The sequence below is a fragment of the Crocodylus porosus genome, unplaced genomic scaffold, assembly GCF_001723895.1.
Source record: "Crocodylus porosus isolate Cpor-Errol unplaced genomic scaffold, CroPor_comp1, whole genome shotgun sequence".
Classification (NCBI taxonomy): domain Eukaryota; kingdom Metazoa; phylum Chordata; order Crocodylia; family Crocodylidae; genus Crocodylus; species Crocodylus porosus.
The window spans coordinates 822512-845992 of record NW_017728929.1 but is presented as its reverse complement, the minus strand read 5'-3'; the positions used below and the strand labels follow the sequence as shown (position 1 = coordinate 845992).

Here is a 23481-nt window from a genome sequence, read left to right as displayed (position 1 = left end):
TATTCTTTGCAAGCTTTTGGGTATAAATACCATTCATCAGGCCGAAGGAGCATCTGCAGTTGGTGTGTGCTCTTTGTGGATGGAATGAATAGTAAAGGAGACGGTATGCTGTTTCTACTGAATTATTAAGACTATTACTTATTATTACTATTACTTATCAATTAAAAACTAAGGAAATTCAAAGCAGAATTGTAAACAGAATTTCCCAGAGCTAAGGCCTGCAATCAAGTCTGACCAGTTTTCAAAACTAGTACTGAAAACCTTGTCTGAAGGTAACTGGACATGCCAGCGTTTATGGTAAAGACCTCTACCAAATTTTGCTACAAAAGCCTCAGGGATCATTCAAATGGAAAGAGGAAACAGGGTAGAATATCTGGTACTAGCTGAACCTCTAATACATTGTGTTGTACAACACTGCTAAAGAAATAGTTGACAGATAGTGTACAGACATATGCTTGTTGGGACTGCAGCATTGCTTCACGCCCTGATGCCTATGTCAGAGAAACCCATGCTGTGCAGATACATGTACATCTTGAACCCTTTCAAAAGAACATTTAAAACAGTAACAGCTGGCACTTTCTAACTGTGTATGTACCAGCCAGAAACAATTCAAATGTAGCAAAGCTGCTCCAACTTTAACACTGCTTCATCCAGGTTTTAAGTTGAAGCCATTTTCCTACACTGGAATCATCCTCAGTGTTCACACCCATTTTCTGCATGTTGGTATAACAACTTAAGTTTTTAGGTTTCGAGCTAAAAGAAGAAAAGCATTCTCTAGGAACAGGGGCATTCCAAATAGAAACAGAAAGCCTCCATACCATCACCTGATTGAGGTGTTCTGACTGGGCATTCATGAAAAACCTAGAGCGTTATATTCTTTTTTTCCCCCCCCCAGGTTATCAGGAAATTTCAACTATAAATTGAATTACGAACATGTAGGAGTAGAAGAAAGCCAGCTTAAGATTTCTTCTAACCTCAATTTATAGAAAACACTTTAGCTATAAGGTTGTATGCAGGGCACGAAAGGCATGCTAAGTAAAAAGGATACCTTTTTCTCAACTTGACTCACGTCTGCCTGCATCACTGCCTTTTTCTGAAGCTGTGGGGTAGGTAGTATCTTTTGGTACAGATGTTAGGTTAAATAGATCTGTGATGAACTTCTTAACAGTTCTGTGAAACAAGAGAGGAAGCGTAAAGGGCACAGACCTACCCTGAATTTCTCCTTGTGGATCCTTGTAGTACCACTTCTGCATGGCTTCATGGAGCAATGGTATTGAGGAACCCTTTGCTCTGTGCTCTTGAAGTTTTGCTGCCAGTCTCTCATCATCCAGTGGACTGTCCTGCAGATATGCCACCATTTTCTCTGCTTGCTACAGTTGACAGATCAAGAAACATGTCAAGAGACACTGACTACAAACACTCAAACCAAGCAAAGATCACAGGGGCAGTCACTAACTTGTACAACACCATGCCAGTGTTCAAGACCATATTAGAATTTATTCATTGGTTCTAAAATGTCGGCATAGGTGTGAACATTTGGTGGGATTCAAGATGGATAGAGCAGAGAAAGATGCTTTTTACCAAGTATTTTACACTTCCATAGTAACCTTCATGCAAGATTCTCCAAATGCTTTAGCACTCTAGTCAATAACCCTGTATGATTAGAATTAAGCCCTTTTTTCATATAGGTAAGCTAAGGGAGAATATCAAATTGACTTGCCCAAGTAGTCTAATACAACAAATGACAGAGTTAAGAATAGAATTCAGAAATTTATGTGCCAGCATGGAAAATGTTCCATCTCCCAGTACTCAGCAAATTATGGTCTCTCTTGTTCAAATGCTACAGAATGCAGTTTGCGGAATAAAATGTGAAAAATTATAACCTATAAAGAACTTTTTGAAGTCATCACACATAATACTTTTTATGATTCTACTCAAAGAATTTAAGGAGAATTTTTCATTCAGTGTTCTTTCATTTTCTGACAAACTACAAATGAAGGAGAAATTTAAAAAAGAGAAAATCTACCTGCTCTAAGTGCTTGAGGCCCTCTTCATCATCTGGATCAGCAGGAATGTTGCTCATGCCAGGAGCAGCTGTGACAGATGTCTGAACAGGCCTTATAGCAGGACTTGGATTAGAAATAGGAGGAGAATGGTGAATTGGAGAAGGTGCAGCTGGAGGAATCTGGGGCATAGGCTGGACAGCAGGAACCATACCTGTAAAAAGTTAGAAAAAAAAAAAGATCACGAATTAGTCTGACATTTAGGAACAGCCTCTAAAAACCTGACATTCAAATAGTTTAAACAAACAAATTTGTGTCTCCCAGCCAATCTGTTCATACATTTCTGCTGCAGTCAGCAGCATATTTAAGAATAGTTTGGATAATGGATCTTCTGCTTCCGATACCAGAGATAGCTGGTATTCTATATCGTGCTACAGCATAGATCAGCAAAATGTTTGGGTAGAGTGCCAAAACTCCCACAACCTCGACTTGTAAGATGTTGGCATGCTAGGGGCGGACAGTGGGGGAGCTGCAAGGGGCCTGATCCTTGTTGTGGCAGTTTACCCCCAACCCCTTCCGCACCCTCTGCCCAAGATAGGGGTGCCAAGCAAAATGCCTTTGTGCGCCACACACTGGCACCTATGCGGGGGTTTACTTATTACCCCATGCTAGTCTGCTATACAAAGATACCCTCAGCAAAACTGGAAGCACTGGAGAGAGCAGCTGATGAGCCCTTAAGTTTTCTGCTTCACATATTAGCATCATTGTGATGACTCTATTTAACCACTCCTCCTCGCAGGGATCCCTCCAAAAGTCATAAGCCTATCTCAGTTTATTACCTTCTTTACTGGGCACTTTGGCTGGTGGTGTGTTTTCTGTTCTATTTTCTTTATCTTCTGCTCTTTCAGTCCTCTCTGGGGCACATTCTTCCTTCCTTTCAAACAGGCTGGTCTGCAGAGATTCTTGAGGCTGTGGTTTTGGTGGAGTACCTGACCTTGTGGATGGTACAGATTCTTTGACAGCATCTTCCACTGCTTCTGTAAATACTGAATGATTTTAAATTTATTTATGAGGTTGAAATGTATTGGACTGCAATGTACAATGGATACTTGAAAAATCCTAATTACCTACTGCTACCCTATCTGTTTTATCCTCCTTCTTGACTGCCTTTTCAAGTTCTTTGGCGTCTTCATTGTGGCTGCCTTCAGAATCTGAATGTTCTTCCCCTTCCTCCACAGGTCGGAAATCCATTTCCTGTTCTTCAGGAATTGGTTCCTTCTGAACCTTCTACCATCAAAATCAATACAAATAATTACATACTGCTGATCATAACAGTGAAGCTATTCACACTGTATGGAGGGAGTCCAAAATAGTTTTCTGACCTTTAATGAGAGGAAGGCCCCAGATGAATCAAATGTTCCCATTTCTTCTTCTGCGTCTTCTAAGCACCATTCTGGGAGGCTGTCATCCTCCATGCTGCCACTGCCACACCGCACTCGCCGATAACCCCGCTCCTCATCCCGTTCTCGGAAATCAAATTCAAACCTTCGCCGTCGCTCCATATGTTCTCGCCAGCCTGCAGAACGAGGGCCGTCTAAGGTGGGGGGAAAGTAACTTTACAAGACAGTCCCAAAGAGTGACAACTTACTTGGAAGGGTGAAAGGGTAGGGAACAAGAGGACAAACAGTGACAGAAATTCAGAAAGCCACTACAGGGTACAGTACACCTGAAAATAAGCATCATAAAAGAAAAAAAAACTGATAATTTACCAGGAACTGGAGTTCTTTGAATATTGTCCTCCATAGACCTGAAGATCTGCTACTATTATTAAAAATACTGACCCCAGAAAAGGGCGACAGGTACTGAAACCCAACCAAGAACCAAATGAGAGCTACGAAACTAAGGGTTAATTTGATTCAGCATTAAAATTTTTTAAATGGGTCATCAGTGACTGGTAAATTTTAAAATGACAAAAAAATCATGTACTTTTAATTAGCTTTTTGCAACTTTTGCTTCTTGGAATGAAACTTTCTGTGCTTTTCTCTTCCCACCCTGCAAAGTTGACTATTTTGGTGGAAGTAGGCAGGCTTGAATTCCTTAAATGTCAGTTTTTGAGTCATGGGCTAGTGAAACAATGTGGGAGAAAGGAAAATGAAAAAAAAATTAAACACGAATTGAAAATTTGTTTCTGAGCATGCTCATAAAATCTGTTAAGGTTTTAGCCAACATTAATGAAGCTACCTACCTCTCTCTCATAACACCCTTGGTACCCTATATAACTTGACCAGGACTTCGTGATACAATAATAATGAGAAGAGTGTTATTAAGAAGGAAGTTTCAGATGGCCTTTTTAGCTATTTGAAAATAATCTACCATAATATAAAAGAAAATAGAAAAACTATGGACAGAAAATGCAAGCAGATCCTACAGTTTTAATATTTCTAATATTAGCTGCATTCTGTAGAACCCAGAAATTTGTACCTTTGATTAAAAACATCTTTATCAATTATAAATATGCAGGCATCATGATGAAAATTAATGTATAGCTGTCCTCCTTACAAGGACAAGCAGAAACAGTAATCAAAGGAAAAAGCTTATCCCTCTATTCACAAATTCACAGAAGTTTAGGGGTGGAAGGGAGACCTTGTGAGATCACTCCTTTCACTTCACCTTAGTGTTTCAAAATTGTCCAAACTATGTGCTATTACTGCTGAGGAAGAAAACTAGTTTATAAATCCAAGCAATTTAATGAAAAAAAAATGTTGCCTGCTTGAACATATTACATACGGAGCTGCTAAATTTACATTTTGACCAAAAAAAAAAAAAAAAAAGGAAAAAAGATAATTCCCAATACAGATTCAGGTATTTTACACACACCTATTTTTCATACTATTTAAAACAAAATTACAGCTTAATATAATTGTATTTGTATCATAATAAAAATCAAATTAGACAGCATGCACAAATGTCAACATACTGACGCATACTTCAGAGTAGGCTCACATGTAAAGAATGAAACAAGTCAGTGCCTTCTATGTTATTTTGGAACTCTGTTTTAAAATAGTTCTTAAAGCTCTCAGACCCATTCCCGTTTATTCCTTCAATCTAGAATAAAATCTGAACAAATCCTTAAGGAAGAAACAAATTTAGCAAGTGCGGAATATTGATGTCAATATGTTTCAAACAACTCCAGTAACCAGCATTTTTCTCTTTTTCAAATGTACATCTTGGAGAGGAGTTAGCCCTACAAATCTTGATGAGGGTTTTTTGGTTTTTTTAAACAAAACTAAACTGGTTTTTAGTTTGAATTCAGTTCCTCCAAACCTAAACTTTGGAATACACACACGCCAGTTTCAAAGAAATGTCATTGTAATAAGCATCTCAGCGCTAGGTACAGAATTTCTGGTGTAAACCGGAGTGAGAAACCTGTACTGCACAGCCAGCCTGGATGATGCAGGATGGACAGAGGAGAAACTTGAACCTGGCTCTTGTACATCTTGGGTGAATACCATAACAATTAAGCTACTGATAAGCCTGGGTTCAATTACAGGCTCTAGTTTAATGGACGATAATGTAATGTATTTTTTATCATCAACTGACAAAGGTTCACTATAGAGGGACGTGGTAGACAAATACACTAGGCATAAGGTGGGGGAATACATGGCTCAACAAAGAATACAAACAACTCCTTTCCCTTCCAAGACCTGCCTTTGCATATTCCCTGCTAATGGGCATGTAATGCATATGAAATTCATATCCAAGTTGAACATGGGTCTCCCTAAATTTTGAGTCCATCTTTGAGATGAAGAGAACAGCACTGAGGATGTATGTAGAACCCTCAGACAGTCTATCGGTTTTCCACAATTAGTATTTTAAAACAAGAAAAACAGACTGTATTCTACAGAAATATGGAATCAATATGAAACCCTGTACATACCCCAACACTAGAAATGCCACAGCAAAGTATTCATACAAAAAGTCCAACTGATTTATAGTAAAAAGGCTAAACTGCATCCCAAAAGTAGTTAGTAAATGTAGGATAACTGTGAAAAAGGCTTCTGCTTAAAAAGCAGCCAAGAGCCATTTTCATGTGTAAACCATTCAGTGTAGTCTCTCCAGACAGACTTGCAGAAAAAAAATTACAGTAAATTAATGCGGCAAATCAAGGGAAAACACAAAGCTATTTTAGGGAGAAAACTTAGGTAACAACAAATTACCATGTTGTCCTTAAGCAATACAGTTAATGAAGGGTCAGCCACAAGTACTTGCAACTCATCTCCAGGTCTCGTAACATAACTACTGTGATATATGTGATTGACAAAATGAAAATTGATTTAAAGACTATTCCTCAATCTTATGAATAAAAGAAATAGAGCCACTGAAGAAGGTGGAGTTTTATCCTATGATGGGCATACATAAATGTTAAAAATGTAATCTGGAGAGTAGGAAAAAAATTAAATTTGAACTTAGAATCAATCACTGAATTCAGCACTATGAACAGACTTTTTTTTTTTTTTTTTTTTAGATAGCATAGGCAATCCGAAGCATGAGGCCATGATAAGGGTGTGTTTTTCAAAATTATATGGGTTAAGTAATATTTCTGCACTGAATAAGCCAAGCATGGAAGAATCTGTTCTCAGCAGACAAATCTGCTTCAGTACATAGAAACATACCGACACAAGAGGCAGAAAACTCAGCATTTCTCCCCAGAATTTTCTTATGTTGCTGTCATTGTTGCACAGCAGGTAAGTTCATGTCATAATAAATCAAAACACAGAAGAAAAATAGTGTTACATAAGGTTGGTCTATGAAGGAGAGTGCTGTTGGTGTCAGAACTCCAGCAGCAGTGTAATGGATTTAAATTTCCATTCCCAGGAAAGGGCAGCCTCAAACATGAGCAGCTTGTAAGGTGGTCTGTTACCAACTCAGTGAATGAACAAATGCAAACTGAAATAAACTCTGAGCATGAAGTTTCTGATGCGTTATATCAGGTACAGATCAAATTGAGGGGGGCTCAGAATTGAGATCTTAATCTTCAAGAGGCATCTAAAAGACACCTATTTTAGCCTCTCATTTATAACTAGTACGACAGATTCATCCCTGCTTCACACTGGCTAACTCCAAGAGAGAACTACACATTATCCATTTCAGACAAGGATGACATGGAAGTCTGTGATGACAAAAGATCATCAAAGGGGCAACTTCAGATGGTAAGAAACAGATATCAGGGAGAAGATGAAAAGTTACGTCTACTACTCATTAATCACTGGTTTAATAACAGTGTCTTTCATTCTTGTTCAAATACCTAGGAAAGAGGTGTAGAGAATGAACAGGCTATAAGACAAACAGGTCATAGGACCTTGCTGTTACTACAGTAACTACTAGCAAAAGAAAAAGATGTTTAAAAAGCAAGAGAGTTCAAAAGATTAGAAAACAGGAAGTCTGCTGGACTACAAATACCCATTGCTTACTAAGACAGCAAAAATAAACTAGGACTGCTGAATGTTATTTTACACAGCAAAAATTTCCATGCATAACATTCAAATGAATATGACCATAAACTACAGTTTTCAAAACTGTTCTCAAATTACAGATCAATCAGTCAGTAACATGCATTTTAGTTGTGTGGGATATACAAAGTCAATTCTTAAAGAAGATCCAAACAGACAGACGTAGTTCAGTTTTTGGCAGAGTTTTATCTATTTAAGCAGTACATATGGTTGGTAACCTCCCCTACTGACACTGATGGGTAGACAAAACCACTATAAACCATACCAGCTTAAAATTACACTGACTGCTTAATGCAAAAGAGTTAAAAGGAAAAAAAGCTACCATTACTGCCCAACAACCCCCCACCCAATACTCTACCTACGATTCAAGAAAAAACAATTAAATGAACTGAAAGGTGAGCATAATTTACTTGATAATTCATTTCACTTCCATCTCATGAATTTGGCACTTTCAACACAAATCTAGTTGATCTTTCCAGAGAAATCCAAGAACAGGCTTTCATGCTATTAAGACACAGATTTTGTATCTGTAATGGCAGATTGCTTATTGCTTGTTGGAAATTCCAGTGAACTATATATTTGGGTTATCTACTAAACTATAGAGAGTTTATCTGCTAACATTCATCTTATGCACACAAACGTCTATTTTAAAAACTTACGTGAGATCTCTATACACTCCTGTGTAAACTGAACCAGAATATACTAGATAGACTTGCATTCCTGATGAACTTTTGTCCTAGGTAACATCTCACATCTGATCATCACGAGGCACTGTTTCAGTAGCTATAACACTATTCAAACTGTATAACAGAAGAGCACAGTGTGTCTAATCAGTCATGTCTGACATGAGGAAATGATAAGGATCTTCTCCATAATTAGGAACTCTACCCTATCTTGCACCCAGGAAACAGAAAACATCTGTTAATACATTAGAATCTAGCCTCAGGCTCAGGCACTGCTAACCCTCACCACCATTTGATAGCAGTTTGACAGAGGGGAGTGAAAAGGATAACAAAAGAAAAGAACAGTCACTAGAGGTGCACCAATATATTGGTTGTCTATTGGACTGGCACCGATAAAAGAGGACACGACAGTCATTTTGTGGCCATTGTAGCCAATGTTTACTGATAATCATGCCTTCTGGCCAGGGTTTTGGACACCTGGGTTCCCTCTCCCCACGGGGCCAGGGCCCTCAGATGCACAGGTTCCCTCAGGAAACAGCGGGTTTCCCCTTGAAGGCAGGCAACATTCTACCTAAAAGGGGTTCTGCTTGGGGCTGCCAGGAATGAGATGCAGGGGGAGCTGCATGCATGTGCGCGGCCACAGACATGCACGTGGTCAAGAATATAGCCAGGCAGCGTGGAGAGCAGCTACTACAGACAAGTTTATGGAGGGGAAGGAACGTGGCGAAGGGAAGAGGTGTGGGGGGAAAAACAAATTGAGGCCCCCCATGGCAAGGGAGTGAGTAGGGCAGGGAGCACTATCCAGCAAGGGTGATGCATGGGACACTTCACAGCAGCAGTAAGTGGTGAGTTTTGGGAGCTATACTGCTGACATCTCAAGGAACCAATTGTTGTAGGGTATGGAACTGGAGCGCATCAGCATGAATCCTGGTGGTGGTGGCTGGCAAGTAGCATCCTTGGAGGGTGGTAGGAATGAAGCATTCCAGCTTCATTAGCACATGAGCAATTGTAGCACTGGTTTCCTCCAGCCCAGCATCTGACTTAACAACTGATTTCAACATCCAGTGTTTCACCAAATCAGTGAATTAATGCCACACTGCTGCCTTGCAGTGATTTCAGGTCTAGGTAGGCATGCCAATGCCAAAGAGATCAGATTCAGGTAGTTTGAGAGTTGAGTTAGCATCTGAAATTGGACTCAGTGTCAGACCTGTTTCAGCCAACAAAGACTTACCCGAATGATTTTGGCTTTATTGTTTTTATCATTTTCATTATCATTTTCAAATTACCTTAGAATTCAAGGAAATTACTCTACTCCATTCTACCTAGCTTTTGCAGGAGAAAAGCATCTGATAGTGACATTAGACCAGAGATGGATGAGATCCAACCTGCCAGCAGAGTCAATCCAGCCTGTGGGCAGGCCACCGCCAACTCACTGGATCTGGTGTGTGGGCAGGACTGATTCCACCAAGCAGCATCAGCTCTTCATGCAGCAGCAGCAGCAGCAGCTGTGGACCCAGGCAGAGGCTTCCATCACAGTGAGCAGGCAGCAGCATCAGCTGTGGACCACTGACAGGTTCAGGAGCCCTGATGCAGAACCTGCCGATACCTCCACCCTCTTAGTGTGATGGGAGCTCCTGCCCAGAGCCCTGACCTGGAACCTGCCAGTGGCGTCACCTGTGGACCCAGGCAGGAACTTCTGCTGTGTAGAGTGGGTGGCAGTGTTAGCTGTGACACTGCCAGTAGGTTCTGTGTTAGGGCTCCAGAACCTCTTGGCTTTGCCCACAGCTGACATCACTGCCTACCCACCACGGTGGAAGTCTCCATTTGCATCCACAGCTGAGCTCTGGGGCTGTTGGTGAACTACCACTCTGGCTGGGTTCTGGAGGGAGGAGACAGAGACAGAGTCAGCCTTCGACAGGTCACTCATTAAGTGGCCCTCCAGCCAAAATGACTGCCCACCCCATTATGCTGTTGCTCAAGGGAAAGGCTGCAGTGTCTACAGTGGTAAATAAGGATGTTATAAGGGTGTGCCAATTGATGGAACATCACTTCTGTGATTAATTCAGGTAATGGCTATTCCCAATTGGTCATTAACAGTCTGCTTAAAAATTTGTTAAATTGCTGTTCCCTTCTGGGAAGTGAAGAGCCATTGGTATTACTCCATTCTGATGGCACCAAGATTATCAGTGGTTTCTTGGCACTGGGACAAGGGGCAGACATTTCCTTTCTTGTTTATGCAGTGCATGACTATTGTGTCATCTGCTCTACTGGTCTTTTTCTTTTGTGTTCTAGCCACCACAGCCATTCTACAAGATGATGATGCAGTACTACAAGCTTTATTGCATTTATTTCACTAAGAAAATCCTGAGATAAAACTAGAGGCAATAAAAGCCAAGTGAGGCAAACAGCATTACATAAGGTCACCTATAGCTGCATATAAACTCAACTAAGTAAAGACCTCATCTTTAGATCTGTTCTTAAGTAAGTAAATTCTAATGTGAAATTAATTAATACTCCTATAAACTAGTATCTCCAAATGGATTAACAATTTCTAGTTGTTTGCTAGAAGGCTTAGCTGGCTGAATAAGGGCAGAACCCAGTCTCAGATCACTGATGCCTCTTGCTGCATCCAACTTATCATCCAGTCATCCAAAAAAGGCATCAATGAAAATACTTTGCCTATTCAGCTGGGATGGAGAAGCAGGGGACACAGGAGTGAATGCAGAGCCACAGGCAATTATATTCAATATTTATTTGTCCAAAAAAGGTATCAAGCCAAGCCTGACTGAAGGAAGACAAGAGAGTTCCCAAACTAAGAAGCTGCTCCAGGTAAGTTCTAATGTGGCTTCTTCTCAAGTAAAGGTGTACCTGTTGCCTCTCTTACAGCTGTTACCTCTAGGACGTGCGTGCGTGCGTGTCCCCATTACAGATATCTATCTATCTACCTATAGATATAGCAATTTCAAACCCTTGAATGCAGTAGCAGTGAAACACCATGCCTTCAAACTGAAAGGCCCCATCACCTCAAATAACAAATGGTCAGTATAGAGCCCCACAGGCCAAATGACACTATGCCACAGGCCAGACCTGGCCCACAGGCTGGGGGCTGAGCACCCCTGGTCTAGACAGTGATGCAAACACGGAACCTGACCTATCCTTCTCAGATCTGTGAGAAGGGGACCAGATGCAGAACTTGAGGTCTAACTGTCCCCAGGTACAGCCAACATGACCAAGGGGGCATTTGATTAAATACTGTTCCAGGCTCAAGAAATGGTAGTAGGGAGTGTTCTGCTCAGCACCACAGAAAATGCACAGAGTAGTGATGCAACAAGGTGATGCTGTGGCATCTGTCCACTCCAGTTCCATAGCAGTTTCATGCTGCACCCCATGGACCCAAGCTTTTAGTAGTTCTACAAATTAATGCAAATGCCTTTGCTGATACTGTCATATACAGTGCATATATATCAAAGCTGCTTCTTGAGTGAACAATGTGGGCTTAACCTTAATACAGAAGCATTTCTTTTCCTTCATCATCTCTAAATCTGGCCTGTGCTTTTCCTATTTTTTCTGCTTCACCTGTGTATTGGGGTGATGCAGCCTGCTCTGGGGGTGGCATTCAGCCACAAGGCTCTTGCTATTGCTAACCCCAGTGTTTCAGGCCCATTATGTTAGTTGATGGAAAATGATTTGCCACAACGTGTTTCCTTTCCCTCTTTCCCTGACAAGAACAAGTCATATGAAATACGTAAGGAAGTGAAGGAGGATTCTTTACAAATCACATTTTGAATGAGATTAAAATTAACTGCACCCTTATGGACTTGGAATCTTGCAAGGTCCTGTCTCACTGCTGTGGCTGGGAAGGAGAAATGGAAGGAGGTTTGTGGTTCCACTCTTTTTGCCCTTACATGTCAGCCAAGGTGGCCCAAAGTACAACCAAGGCCCCAGTGGACAATACTATACAAACAAATCTGATCTCAGGCACGGTGGAATTTAGACTAATGCATACTTGAAGAAAATGCAAGGTTCCCTTAATCCAAATGATTAGTGCAGTGAAAGCACTCGTGTTTTTCTGTTTTTTTTAAAAATAATTAATGTCTTGGCTTTGAACAAACAGCCACATGTTCTAGCTCCTCTTGTTCTCTGGTCTTCACACACATACCACCCTCCACCCCCAAGCACTGTAGCGGACTTTCCTTCCCAGATTTCCTCTCACCTGGACTATGAGGGCGCCACCTCTCACCATCCCTTCGTGACCCTGCCAATCGCCAGCCTCCATCATCATCTTCCCCATTTTGTTCTTCCCTGAAGATGCGCCAGTTCTCGCTCTCAGAGCGTATAAACTCATGTTTCCTCCCTGTTGCTGTTGTCCCACCTTCCTCAAAATTTGGTCTCACTGAAAAGAAAATGTATGAAAATGAACACGGCCCAGTCTCTGAGAACCTGGAAATACAATGCAACCATTACACATGCAGTCACCAAAGATAAGCAATGAGGTGGATTCTAAATGAACAATGAAGTTTACATAAGGCTTTACATATGTGATTGCCTGTGATCTTGAAGGTAGGACATGCTCAGCTATGCAGTTGTGTCCAAACCTATTATACAGGGTCTTTATGAAGTCCTTGTGCACTTTTAAACTTTAATAACTTAGGTTGTAGGTATCATAGAAACAATCTGTAAATGGTATTTAAAAGCAAATTTCCTAAAGTTTTAGGACACAATGCTAGACTTCAACATAACCACCATCCATCATGATATAGTACTTGATCTGATCTTCCAACTCCTTGAAAATGTTTCCCAGTTGCTCTTGAGTTACTGCACTAATTGCATTGGTGATCCTAGCCCTAAGTTCCACCAAAGAATGTGGTTTTGACAAGTAAACTACACTTTTAACATGTCCCCATAAAAAGAAGTCCAACAGCAACAGGTCAGGTGAATGAGGTGGCCAAGCGATTGGTCCACCTCTGCCTATCCACTTCTCTGGGAAAATGTCATTCAGGAACTGTCGTATATTCAGAGCATAGTGGCACAGAACTCCACGTTATTTAAGAAAAAAATCACCACTACTTATGAAGTCTAGCATCATGTACTGTAGTTGTCCTAAAACTTCAGGAAATTTGCTTTTAAATGCTGTTTACAGATAGGTTGTAAATATGATAGAAAAAAGTTCTTAAAGTTTAAAAGTGCATAAGGACGTTATGAAGACCCCATGTAGGAGAAGACTATAAGAAAGGGAGATTTTTGTTTACAGGGGCAGGGAAGGCAGGGACAGGGATGAAGCAAAGATGACAAAAGGGAACAAGGAAAAACTAGAGAAAATATAAGGGAAAGAATAAAAGGACACACAAAAGGAAAAAGCAAACAGACTGAAGGGAGAGAAGAATTCTATGAAAAATATCACATACAGGGGAAAAAAAAAAAGACTACAGTAAAATTTAAAAGAAAAGAAATAACTGAACATTCTATCATACTTATAAAACATACACAACTTCTAGTTGTGTATTATGTATGCACTAATGTTTGAGGCACTTAAACTGCAAAATATCAAATATTTTACAAATAATGCTGTTAAGCACACACCACTCAGATATACCAGTCTTAGTAGGAATTTAGCCAGAACTGACAAACAAAACAAGAAAATGCTGCATCTACATTATCCTGTTAATCTGGATGTGGGAAGAAAGGTAGCTGAGGTCAAGCTTAAAGAAGAAACTAGCAAAGTTCTACCGAATTTTTAAGAGATCAGATTCTCAACTGGCCTTAATCTGTACTAAGAATGTATTCATTTAAAATGCATAGGAAAACAACATAACACCTTCCTTGTTTTGACTTCTATTTTCACTCTGACTTGGGTTAGCCATTTAAGTTACTTTTTCTTTTTTTCTTTTTAATTTAAATTCAATGTGGACATATTTTTAAGAATGAGCAGAAACAAGATTTAAGATGAAAATACTTGGGAGTTCCTTCTGATGGGTCTTCAGCCAAAGAAACATGCTGTACTTGCTGAATATTGAGGAACAAACTCTTCTTCAAGAGTCTTTGGTAGCATCATGAAGGACACCAACTCAAACATGCTGATGAGTTTCTGAACTTCTACCCCTGGCTGGGAATAACTGGGGCAAAGTTCCTCATCCTCACTAAGACCTCCTTGCAGCAACAACATCATCTTTCAGATGCTCTGGGGGTTTTTTTTGTTTTTTTGGGGGTTTTTTTTTTAGCCGTTATGGAGAATTTGGAAACAAACAGGGAAATATTCCAGCAGGTAATCTTGAGTTGGAAAAGATCTCCCTTTAACTTTAGATTGCCAAATATTGATACACTGAAAATAACTATGCACAGCATGGAGGGAGAAACTGCTCACTACTGTTCTCAAAAATAGCTGCAAACACTGGGAAATGAAAATGAGAAGACATGCGTTTCACACTTGTGAATTTCCTGCACCGTGGCTATTTGAGGGTGTGCAAATATCCTATTTGGAAGTATTATACACAGTAGAGAAATGTTCACTCATCTCTCTCAACAGGGAATGACAGGCTTCATAATGTTCATAAGGGCTAACATTTGGGTTAAAGTGATCTTCTGCCAATCTGTATCAAAACGAGAACGCCTGGCTCTTTGTAAAAATCCAGTAACGGACCAAATAAAAATCTTAATAGTGGCAATACTGACATTCTCAAACCGTGGCCTAATAAGGGTCCAGCATAAAAATGCTGGGGAGTTCCTACTGAGTTCAGATTATTCCAATATACAATATAACCTCATAAAGCCAGTTTTCAAAATTCTGGAATTCTCAAAAAACCAACACTTAAAAAATACACTACATCAGGGGTTTTCAACCTTTTTTGACCAGTGTACCTCTGGAGGCCGGTCGTGAAGTGGCGGCACAGGGTGGTGGATGGCGGTGGCAGCTGCCATGTGCAAGCTCCCCCCCGCAGCCAGGTGGGCAATGCACTTTCAGAAATCTGGAATTTTCACATTTCCGGCAGGTACTAGGTCCCAAGGATGCCAGATGTATGAGGTTATACTGTATTAAGTAAACTGAATTTATATACAGTTCCCACACTGCAGAAGTTCCATCTTATTGGACTGAAGTTACTCAGTTTAGCAATCAGCATTTGGCCATAGCTTTACTTGGATAAAAAGAATGAAATGCAATCTATGGTTTTGCCCTGGACTAATTGACTGGACTTCCTGAGGAGAAGCAACAGTAAAAGGGCAACTGTGCTCAAGCTTGTCCAAAAGCCAGCAATAGTGTTTATGGAAAACTTCAGAAAGAGCAAAAAAAGGCAATCAGCCAACAAAGTCTATGGCTGTGCAATTTGGAGTTGCAAACTGACTAACCTAAAAAAGCAAGAGGGGAATTCTGGGATACATCCTTTTGATAGCTTGTTTATACACAGGATTTTCTACTGGAAGGGCGAACAACATGAATTGTTTTTCATGTTGTCAGAATATTTTCTTTCCACAAAATGTATAGACTTTATTCTTCACAAAGAAGAGATTTTTGTCAACTATACTGCTCTCGCTTAGAAAAACAAAACAAAAACCAAAAAACCCCCCAGTGCTGTGAGACATACTTCCACCATACACCAGGGGTAAGCAAGATCCAACCAACCAAATGACTGCATCCACAATTGCTCATATGGCCTTCCCTGGGGCACACTTCATGAGGCCACCTACAGCACCTCCCCAGCTCTGGCCAGCTTCCTAGTGTTGTTGCTTCCACCCGGGGACAGCTCTACTCCCCTTGTCTGCAATGGCTTCTCTTCCTCCTGCCCCTGCTGCCTTGTTCCAAGCAACAGGTAATGTGCAAAGTGGTGGTGGCCTTGGGGACATGTGCTGGGCACCACAAGCCGGGCGACTCCTGCCCCAGTGCACAGGGCTCCAGCTCTAGCTTGCAGCTGCCTCCCACCCATTCAGCCACCTGGCACAATGAGCAGTCAGCTGTGGGTGGCTAGGAGCTGGAGGCTGCCCGGGGCAGGAGGCAGGGCTTGGTCTCATGTAGGGTGGTACGGGAGCAGCCCCCCAACACACACAATATGCAAGAGTAAGACTTTATTTTATGCTATTATGCAATCCCTCTATATAAACTACTGTAACAAAAAAACAAAATCAAAACAAAAATATTTTTTGAAATAAAATTAAAATACGTTAAGTTGATGTTTGATTTTCAGTGCACAATTTGTTTTTATCTATAATTTGTTTAAATGATATCTTCTGAAAGATTGTATGTGCGTGGCTCTCAACAGCTCACCAAAACTCATTAAGTAGCCTACCAGCCAAAATAACTACCCACCCCTGCCAGAGACATACTGAAAAATAAACAACATAGTGCCACAATGAGTAGGGGCAGTTAGGAGGAACTTTCTGGCTACAAGGGTGGTCAAGCATTGGAACAGGCTAGCTAGAGAAGCTGTGGAAATTCTAGACCTGGAAATTTTTTAGATGATCTTGGACAGATACTTGGCTGGGATGGTCTAGTCAAGGATGCTCCTGCCTTGAGCAGTGGGCTGGACTAGATGACCCTTTGAGGTCCCTTACATCCCCGCAATGCTAACAGAACCCCTGATCCCAACTACCAGCTTGAAACATTAAGTACTGCAGCTTGTCCATAGATGTCAACCTTAGTTCCTTTTTCTCCCCATAACTTTTCTCTTTCAAAACACTACAATTCAACTACATTCCAACTAATTTTCTGCCAAGATTCCTGACTTTCATGGTTCTCTATATTTTCCACTGAATTCACAAATATATGCTGGCATTGATGCAAGTTTTGATGACGTGATCAGCTGGCACTGTATGCACAAAAATTAACAAAAGGTAACCAACCAAACAAAAACAATGTAGCAGGTCTACTTTCCTTACTTATCTCAGTAGAAAAGTATATCTTAAGCTACTGCATGTATTAGCCTCTCAAGTCACTCGGCAGGTTTAGATCAAACATGAGGCCAAGAATCATAATCTTCCTACAAGACATGGCTTCTTACAGTTAAAACAAAAACAGCTTGTCATAATGGGTAACAGAGGCTGTAGTGAAAATGCAACCCCACTACACCTTTTAGGGTGGGGTCAAGGACAAATCACATTGCCCTACACATTTGAGTGATGGGTGTCCCCTTGTGCTAGATTACTTTCCCTGGCTCTGAAGGCTGCAATATGCCTATCACAATTTATGGTGCTGTGCCTGAACATGTATTAAAATGTTCTGTACTAATGAAGCAAAGAATTCATGTTTTGTATTTTGGGTTTTTTGTTTTTTTTAAAGAAAGAAAACCATGAGGGGGATTTCATTTGCTAAGTAGGAAAGTCTACATTAATAATTTTCCCAGCAGGCCTTCAGCAGTTTTATTGCAAACAATCACAGCCTTTGTTTTTCAGATCCTCTTACGTCTGACGTTCGATCAAAGCCCTCACATCAGCAGCTAACTATGAAAAAATGTGAAATACTGAACTTTATTTTAGTGATGCTGGAAGTGAAATACTTCTGGCATATTTTCTGTTAAAAATGGCTCTCACTTACCAGCTACTTGGATATCTGAAGGACGCAGAAAAAAGTTAAGTGAAAATGAAAAAAAGTTTACTGTCTGTAGTCAGTTAATCACATCTTCCAAACAGCATCTTCTTTGTTACAAGGTTTCAATCCTAGGCCCAAGGAAACTCCTATTGAATAGATTCTTTCAGGAAGGAGTGATGAAGAGGTGAAACACAAATAGGTACAAACTTCCACCTCCTGACTTGCATTAGGCTAAATCGTATACCAGTGCCAGTAACTGTAACCTGGCTGCATGGACAGTGACACCCACCCCTCTGCCAATACCAAGACTCAGGTGGAAGACAGAAAATGAGAGAAGGAACTCAAGACCAAGAATGCTTTAGATACAAAGTATTCAGTCTGCACCTATGTAAATCTTGCTTTATTCTGGTTAAGTAGAAAGGGAGAAAATAGTCACATTATGAGTTGAAGAAAAACTTTTCCATTCAGCTTTTCCTGAGGAATTTTGTCCCTTTGAACTTCCAAATAAAACCTTAAGTAAGATTATGCAAACCTAAAAACCAATCCTGATTAGGAGGAAAAATGCACCCCTTTTCCAAGTAAGTTCTTGAGGATTTCTCCATAGCTGCTAGGGTTTGTGTTGGGTCAAGAAAGCTCTTCTAACAAACCAGCATTCTTTTCCACACGAACAGAACTAATTGGCCCCCCTGCAGACAAAATGACCAATCATATCAGCTTCAGATGAGAACCAACCCCCCCTGGATTATAAACGGAGGAATGAGATATGAAAACCCATTTTAAAGAAGAGATCTCTACAAACTACAGTTGTGGAAAAAGTTCTCTTGACTGTACTGGGAGCAGTACATAAGATTAGCCCAGTCTACTTTTTGGACCACAAGACCTCCCTTTACCCTGAACGCTGACAAAATCTCCAAAGACACTGGTAAGTACATGATAAAGTGCCATTACTTTTTTGGCAAAGTTATTTCCAACAGTGCAGTTTTAACTTGCTAAAAAAACCGAAATGAAATGGTTTTCAGAGCACAGGAAAAAAATCTTAAAGAGATCTTTTGTTTTTGTAAATTCCCAATGGAATAAAACCTTTGACAAGAAATTTCTGGAATTTTTCTCAAATATAAACGTAAGTAATAACACCCACAGTTGCATTTCAGAGCCAATGAATATCATAAAGCAACTGCAACTCAATTACTCAGAACCAACTCAAAAGAGTACAAAGATCCATTTATGGTATTACAGGGAACCTTGGCTGTGCTTTGCAAACAGATGTCTATGACTGAAGCCAAGGTAACCCAGCTGTTGTTACTGATGGGAGAAAATTAATAGCTCTCTAGCTTTTACATTTCTGAGGACCCAAAGATCATTTACCTTCAGCTCTCTCAGTAGTGTATGTAGAACTTAAAGATCTGCTCCAAACTCAGGTTTACGGAACTTATTCCTCTTCTAATGAAAACAAGCTTGCGACGAAGGTCATTTTCAGGAATGTACCAATGGAAAACTGAGCATGTCCATGAAAGAAGATCCATACAATGAACTAGGATAGTCATGCCCTGTTCTTCTCAATGCAGTTATTTAGAAAAGTCATGCCTGCGTCACTGTTTATGAACTGTACTGCTAGAGAAAATATTAGTGACTGTGATAGTGTGCAGTACACAAGATAGGGCAGCAGTTAAGAAAATGGCAAGTTAAAGATGAGTGGGCTAGTGAAAGTTATCTTGAGATGACATCTAAAGTTTATTAAGAAAGTTTTTCTAATGCCTTAAAGCAGGCCGTAGGGATCACTCAAAAATCAATTCATAATCAATGACTATGGCTGAAATAGTGTCATAATGGTTCAGCACACAACTCTAAGTATACTGCACTATAAGAGGCATTAAAGTAGCACTCATATTGATCCAGTCAAAAGCTTAAAAGCTATAAGGAATCGTTTAAGCAAGCTTAAAAAGCTTGCTGAAATGCATACAATCTCCTTTCTTTCCTGCCCAGCCATTTACCTTAAATCTTTCTGTACATTACAATTTTAAATACACATCTGGATATATTTATATTTTAAAATCATAACTTCCTTATTAATTCTTCTCCTTTCCTCTTTAATATTCAAGAGCAATGACTGCCACCCTGGAATTCATGAACTGTGCTCCAGAAACACAGTTTTCATTTTTAGGCTAAGAAGCCTAAGCAGCTCTCAAAGATACAAATTACACCTTGAAATGTGAATCAAGCATAAATCTAGCGAGATCCTTGCTATTTCTCCTGGGACAACACTCCTGCTATATCCACTGCCCTCATCCACCTCAATGGGGTGTTAAAGTTGAAACCAACAGTGTTTAAAACATCAAGTATTTCGCTGGTGATAGCTGCAACCTAAGCATCCAGCCAAAAGGCTATCCAATGAACTAAAACATCTCCGGCCTTAACTACAAATTCTATAATGTCACTGTCAGTACAAAAATGTACAGTAAATATTTAAATGAGTACAGCATTAAACTGACTGAAACTAATGTCAAAATAAACACCACAGACACTTCTGTGCTGTTTGTATTAAGTTAAGCTTTTATATATATAGATACCGATATAGATATAGTGAAGCTCCTGCAGAATTTTAGTAACCTTGCTGGAGAATTACGGTTCATTCCACCATGAAGTATACAGGTTTTAGACGATGATGAAACCAAACTGTAGTTCATTACATCTAAGCAATGCCAGTTAACTCTGAAACCCCAAGAGGACTATTCTGTACTCCAGTAACGCAAAAGTGGAATTAACTCTCTCACAGTGGTAACATGCCAGTTTCAGCAGGACTGTACTAAAAGGAAACTTCTTTACTAAATCCAGACGAGCTAGAATAATCAGGGTAAGCTTCTGTACAGGTAATCCTTGCAACTGCCCTTTAACAGAGTGTTTCTCTTTCCACCACTTTAAACTGTGAACAATTGAACTAAGCCAACTACATCTACCACAGGTCTCTTCCAAGATCAATTACGAGAGTTTGTAAATGAGGTAGTGGAACCTGTGCAGGTAAGGTAAACACTCTGGAAATGTTTCCCTGGAACTTTGCCCCAAATAAAAAACTTTCAGAGATACTAATAATGAAAGAGCTTTGTTAAAATACTTAGCTAAGATGAGGCTGAAGGTGCCACTGCAGTACTGCCCTTCAGTTAGGAAGTAAACACAAAACTTTTAACTGAACCAACTCACAGCAGTATGGGGCTTATTCTATGTCATAATAATTAAGCTCTTGCTTTCAGGAGCAATGTGGAGTATATTTCAACTGAAAAAGCCTTCTAGATCTACAAAGCAGGGCTTCATCATGAACAGGTTATCAAGGAGCCAGAGGCAGGAAGAAGTTAGACCAAACCACTTCATTCTGCTAGAGAGAAGGAACAGAAATCATGAACCAGCCTGATGCTTGGAAAAATAAATTCTGGCTATGACTTGCTTCAGCAGCACTAATATACAAGGGAAATTTAAGCTGAGGGAGAACAGCTATGGTGAAACAGAAAGTAAGGTAAAGAAACAATGAGAAGAGAAATATTACGCATACTTTAAGTCTTTAATGAAAGACAACAAAACAGACAGGACTGGAAACACTGGGGATATACAAAGGAGTGAGGTAAGATGTAAAAGACTCTAAGTGTCTGATGGTAACCATTCTTCTTATCCATTACTCAAAACAACTGGAGTCAAGTGTTTGCACTGCTTGGAAAAGCAATAGCAGACATGTGAAACCAAAACCAACAGCTGAATGCTGAAGTTAACTAAATTTAGACAAGAAATAAACTGCACTTCTTTTTTTCTTTTTTTTTTTTTTTAAACAGTGAGGGTAGTTAACAATTGAAAAAATTACCAATGGTTGTAGGAAGTTACCCATGACTGGAAATTTTAAAATCAAGATTAGATGGTTTTCTGATATGCTCCAATTCAAACAGGAATTACTTCAGGTAAATCCTGTATCTTATGTTACAAAAATCAAAACAGATAAATACAATGGTCCCTTCTGGCCTTACAAATTATGAATCTATAAATGGGGAAAGTAGAAAGTAGCTAGATGACTTGACTAAAATGGAGGAAAATGAGACAAGGGAAGGGGTGAGAAAAGTAAAGAGACCAGAGAGATATTTTAATGACTTCAAAAACTGAATCTGCTTTTCAAAGTAGTCAAAAAAGATACTCTCACTTCCTAGATATGGAATTAAAAAACTTTAGCAGTTCCCTCTTAGCAACTCTTCCTTTTCTCCTCAGCTTTGAGCAACTGCACTATTGCTGGACCCTATCAACAGTTTCCCTCTCTCCCCATTTACCCACACAAAGAAGTTAAGACCTGGGGTTTAATTTAACTTAAAGTAAAACCATCAGTAGGCTCACACAAGCCAGGGCATTTGAAAAATAAAGTTTGGTATGGAGCCTAGATATGAATTATCATTACCACTGAATTACTTATTGGCTACTTTGCATTGTAAAACAGAAAGAACCATGGCTCTAGCCCAAATGGGCCTATTGCAGTAATCTATTAATCTTAACCAGGAAGAGCTCACTGTTGAAGTTTCAAGAGACACTGATAGGAGACTGCTTTGAAAAGCACTGCTGGAGTTAACAGGGAACAGAAATACTCATCCTTCATTTTGAAGTACATTTTAACACATACACTAATGGAATTTGCCCAATAAAACCATTTGAAACAATGCAAAGTGAAGAGAACCAGAGACAAAGGTTGTTTTAAATGTTTATATCAATATTAAGCAGTTAATCATTCAGTTGGATCACTAACTTCAACCATATAAGCTTGCCTGCACTGCATATAGCAGCGAGAGGATGCCATACCTCGGAGTAGTCATCTTACCAGAGAAAGGACGAAGATCTATGGAAATTAATCTTAAAAATATTCCCCTTTTTAAGCATGTTTTTATAATTTAAGAAAAGGTGCATACAATTCATTGAGGCCTAGACTGTTACCAGACCTAGATTTTTATAAGGCATGGCTTTACTTTGCAGTTCTGCAGCCCAAGCTATTCAGGAGACATACAGCAATAAAAAGAACTGCTCTCTGGATATCACAACAAAACACACAAAATACTTCTGATTGCTCATGTGTTTTACCCAAAGGCATTTAGTTCTGTAAATATTCTCTGCCCGCCCTCTAAAAAAGGGAGCACATGTTTCTCATGACTGCAGCTTAGTGTAAGATGATAAAATGAGGCACTGTTTACAGTCTGCTTTGTGCATTGACCCATCGTCTACCAACTGGCTATATTCAACTGGCTACATTCTCAAATACCCTTTCAAAGCATTCAATAAGGTAACTGTGAACATTAAGAGTCTGTAGTTTTGAATACCTGGTACATAAAGCACATAACATTTCACTCTGTTTACCTTACAATGCCCTATTAGCAATTGTATGCTTATAGTTTATAGCAGAGCAGCCCAACCCTGAGTTAACTACCTGATTCAGTTTAAAGTGGTTCCTGGAAACCAGGATTAATGTTATTAGAGTAGAACGTAGTCGGTATTATCAATGGCAGACTAGGTCAGCAAAAATTAATGCTCTTTGCATGGAGGTGCGCTATTTAAGAAAGTTTGTGTTTGTATTGTAGAAAAACAGATGATAACCTGTCCTTTTCTATTGAGCTGTTCTGACTTATTCATGACAAGGGCTGAGCAAATGTGTGTGATGCAGACATGGAATAAGGAGGAGGAAAAAAAAAGTCTCAAGACTAATTCAAGTTATCCATTATTCCTCTAGTAACTTCCATACATACAAATAAAAGCAGAGCACA

General features: G+C 39.8%; 1 protein-coding gene across 11 annotated transcripts in view; it reads right to left on the bottom strand.

The window, feature by feature from the left end:
- The window catches only part of GIGYF2 (GRB10 interacting GYF protein 2), a 93705-nt gene that overhangs the window by 29211 nt on the left and 41013 nt on the right, over positions 1–23481 (bottom strand). For 6 of the 11 annotated variants that reach the window (XM_019542862.1, XM_019542863.1, XM_019542865.1 and 3 more), the window contains 6 exons: positions 12410–12589; positions 3386–3597; positions 3131–3290; positions 2843–3049; positions 2027–2217; positions 1211–1370 (listed from right to left, as the gene is read on the bottom strand). In XM_019542862.1, coding sequence (XP_019398407.1) covers positions 1211–1370; positions 2027–2217; positions 2843–3049; positions 3131–3290; positions 3386–3597; positions 12410–12589 — 1110 coding nt within the window. The remainder of the gene's footprint in view (positions 1–1210; positions 1371–2026; positions 2218–2842; positions 3050–3130; positions 3291–3385; positions 3598–12409; positions 12590–23481) is intronic. The other 5 variants (XM_019542866.1, XM_019542870.1, XM_019542871.1 and 2 more) reach the window with 3 other exon arrangements.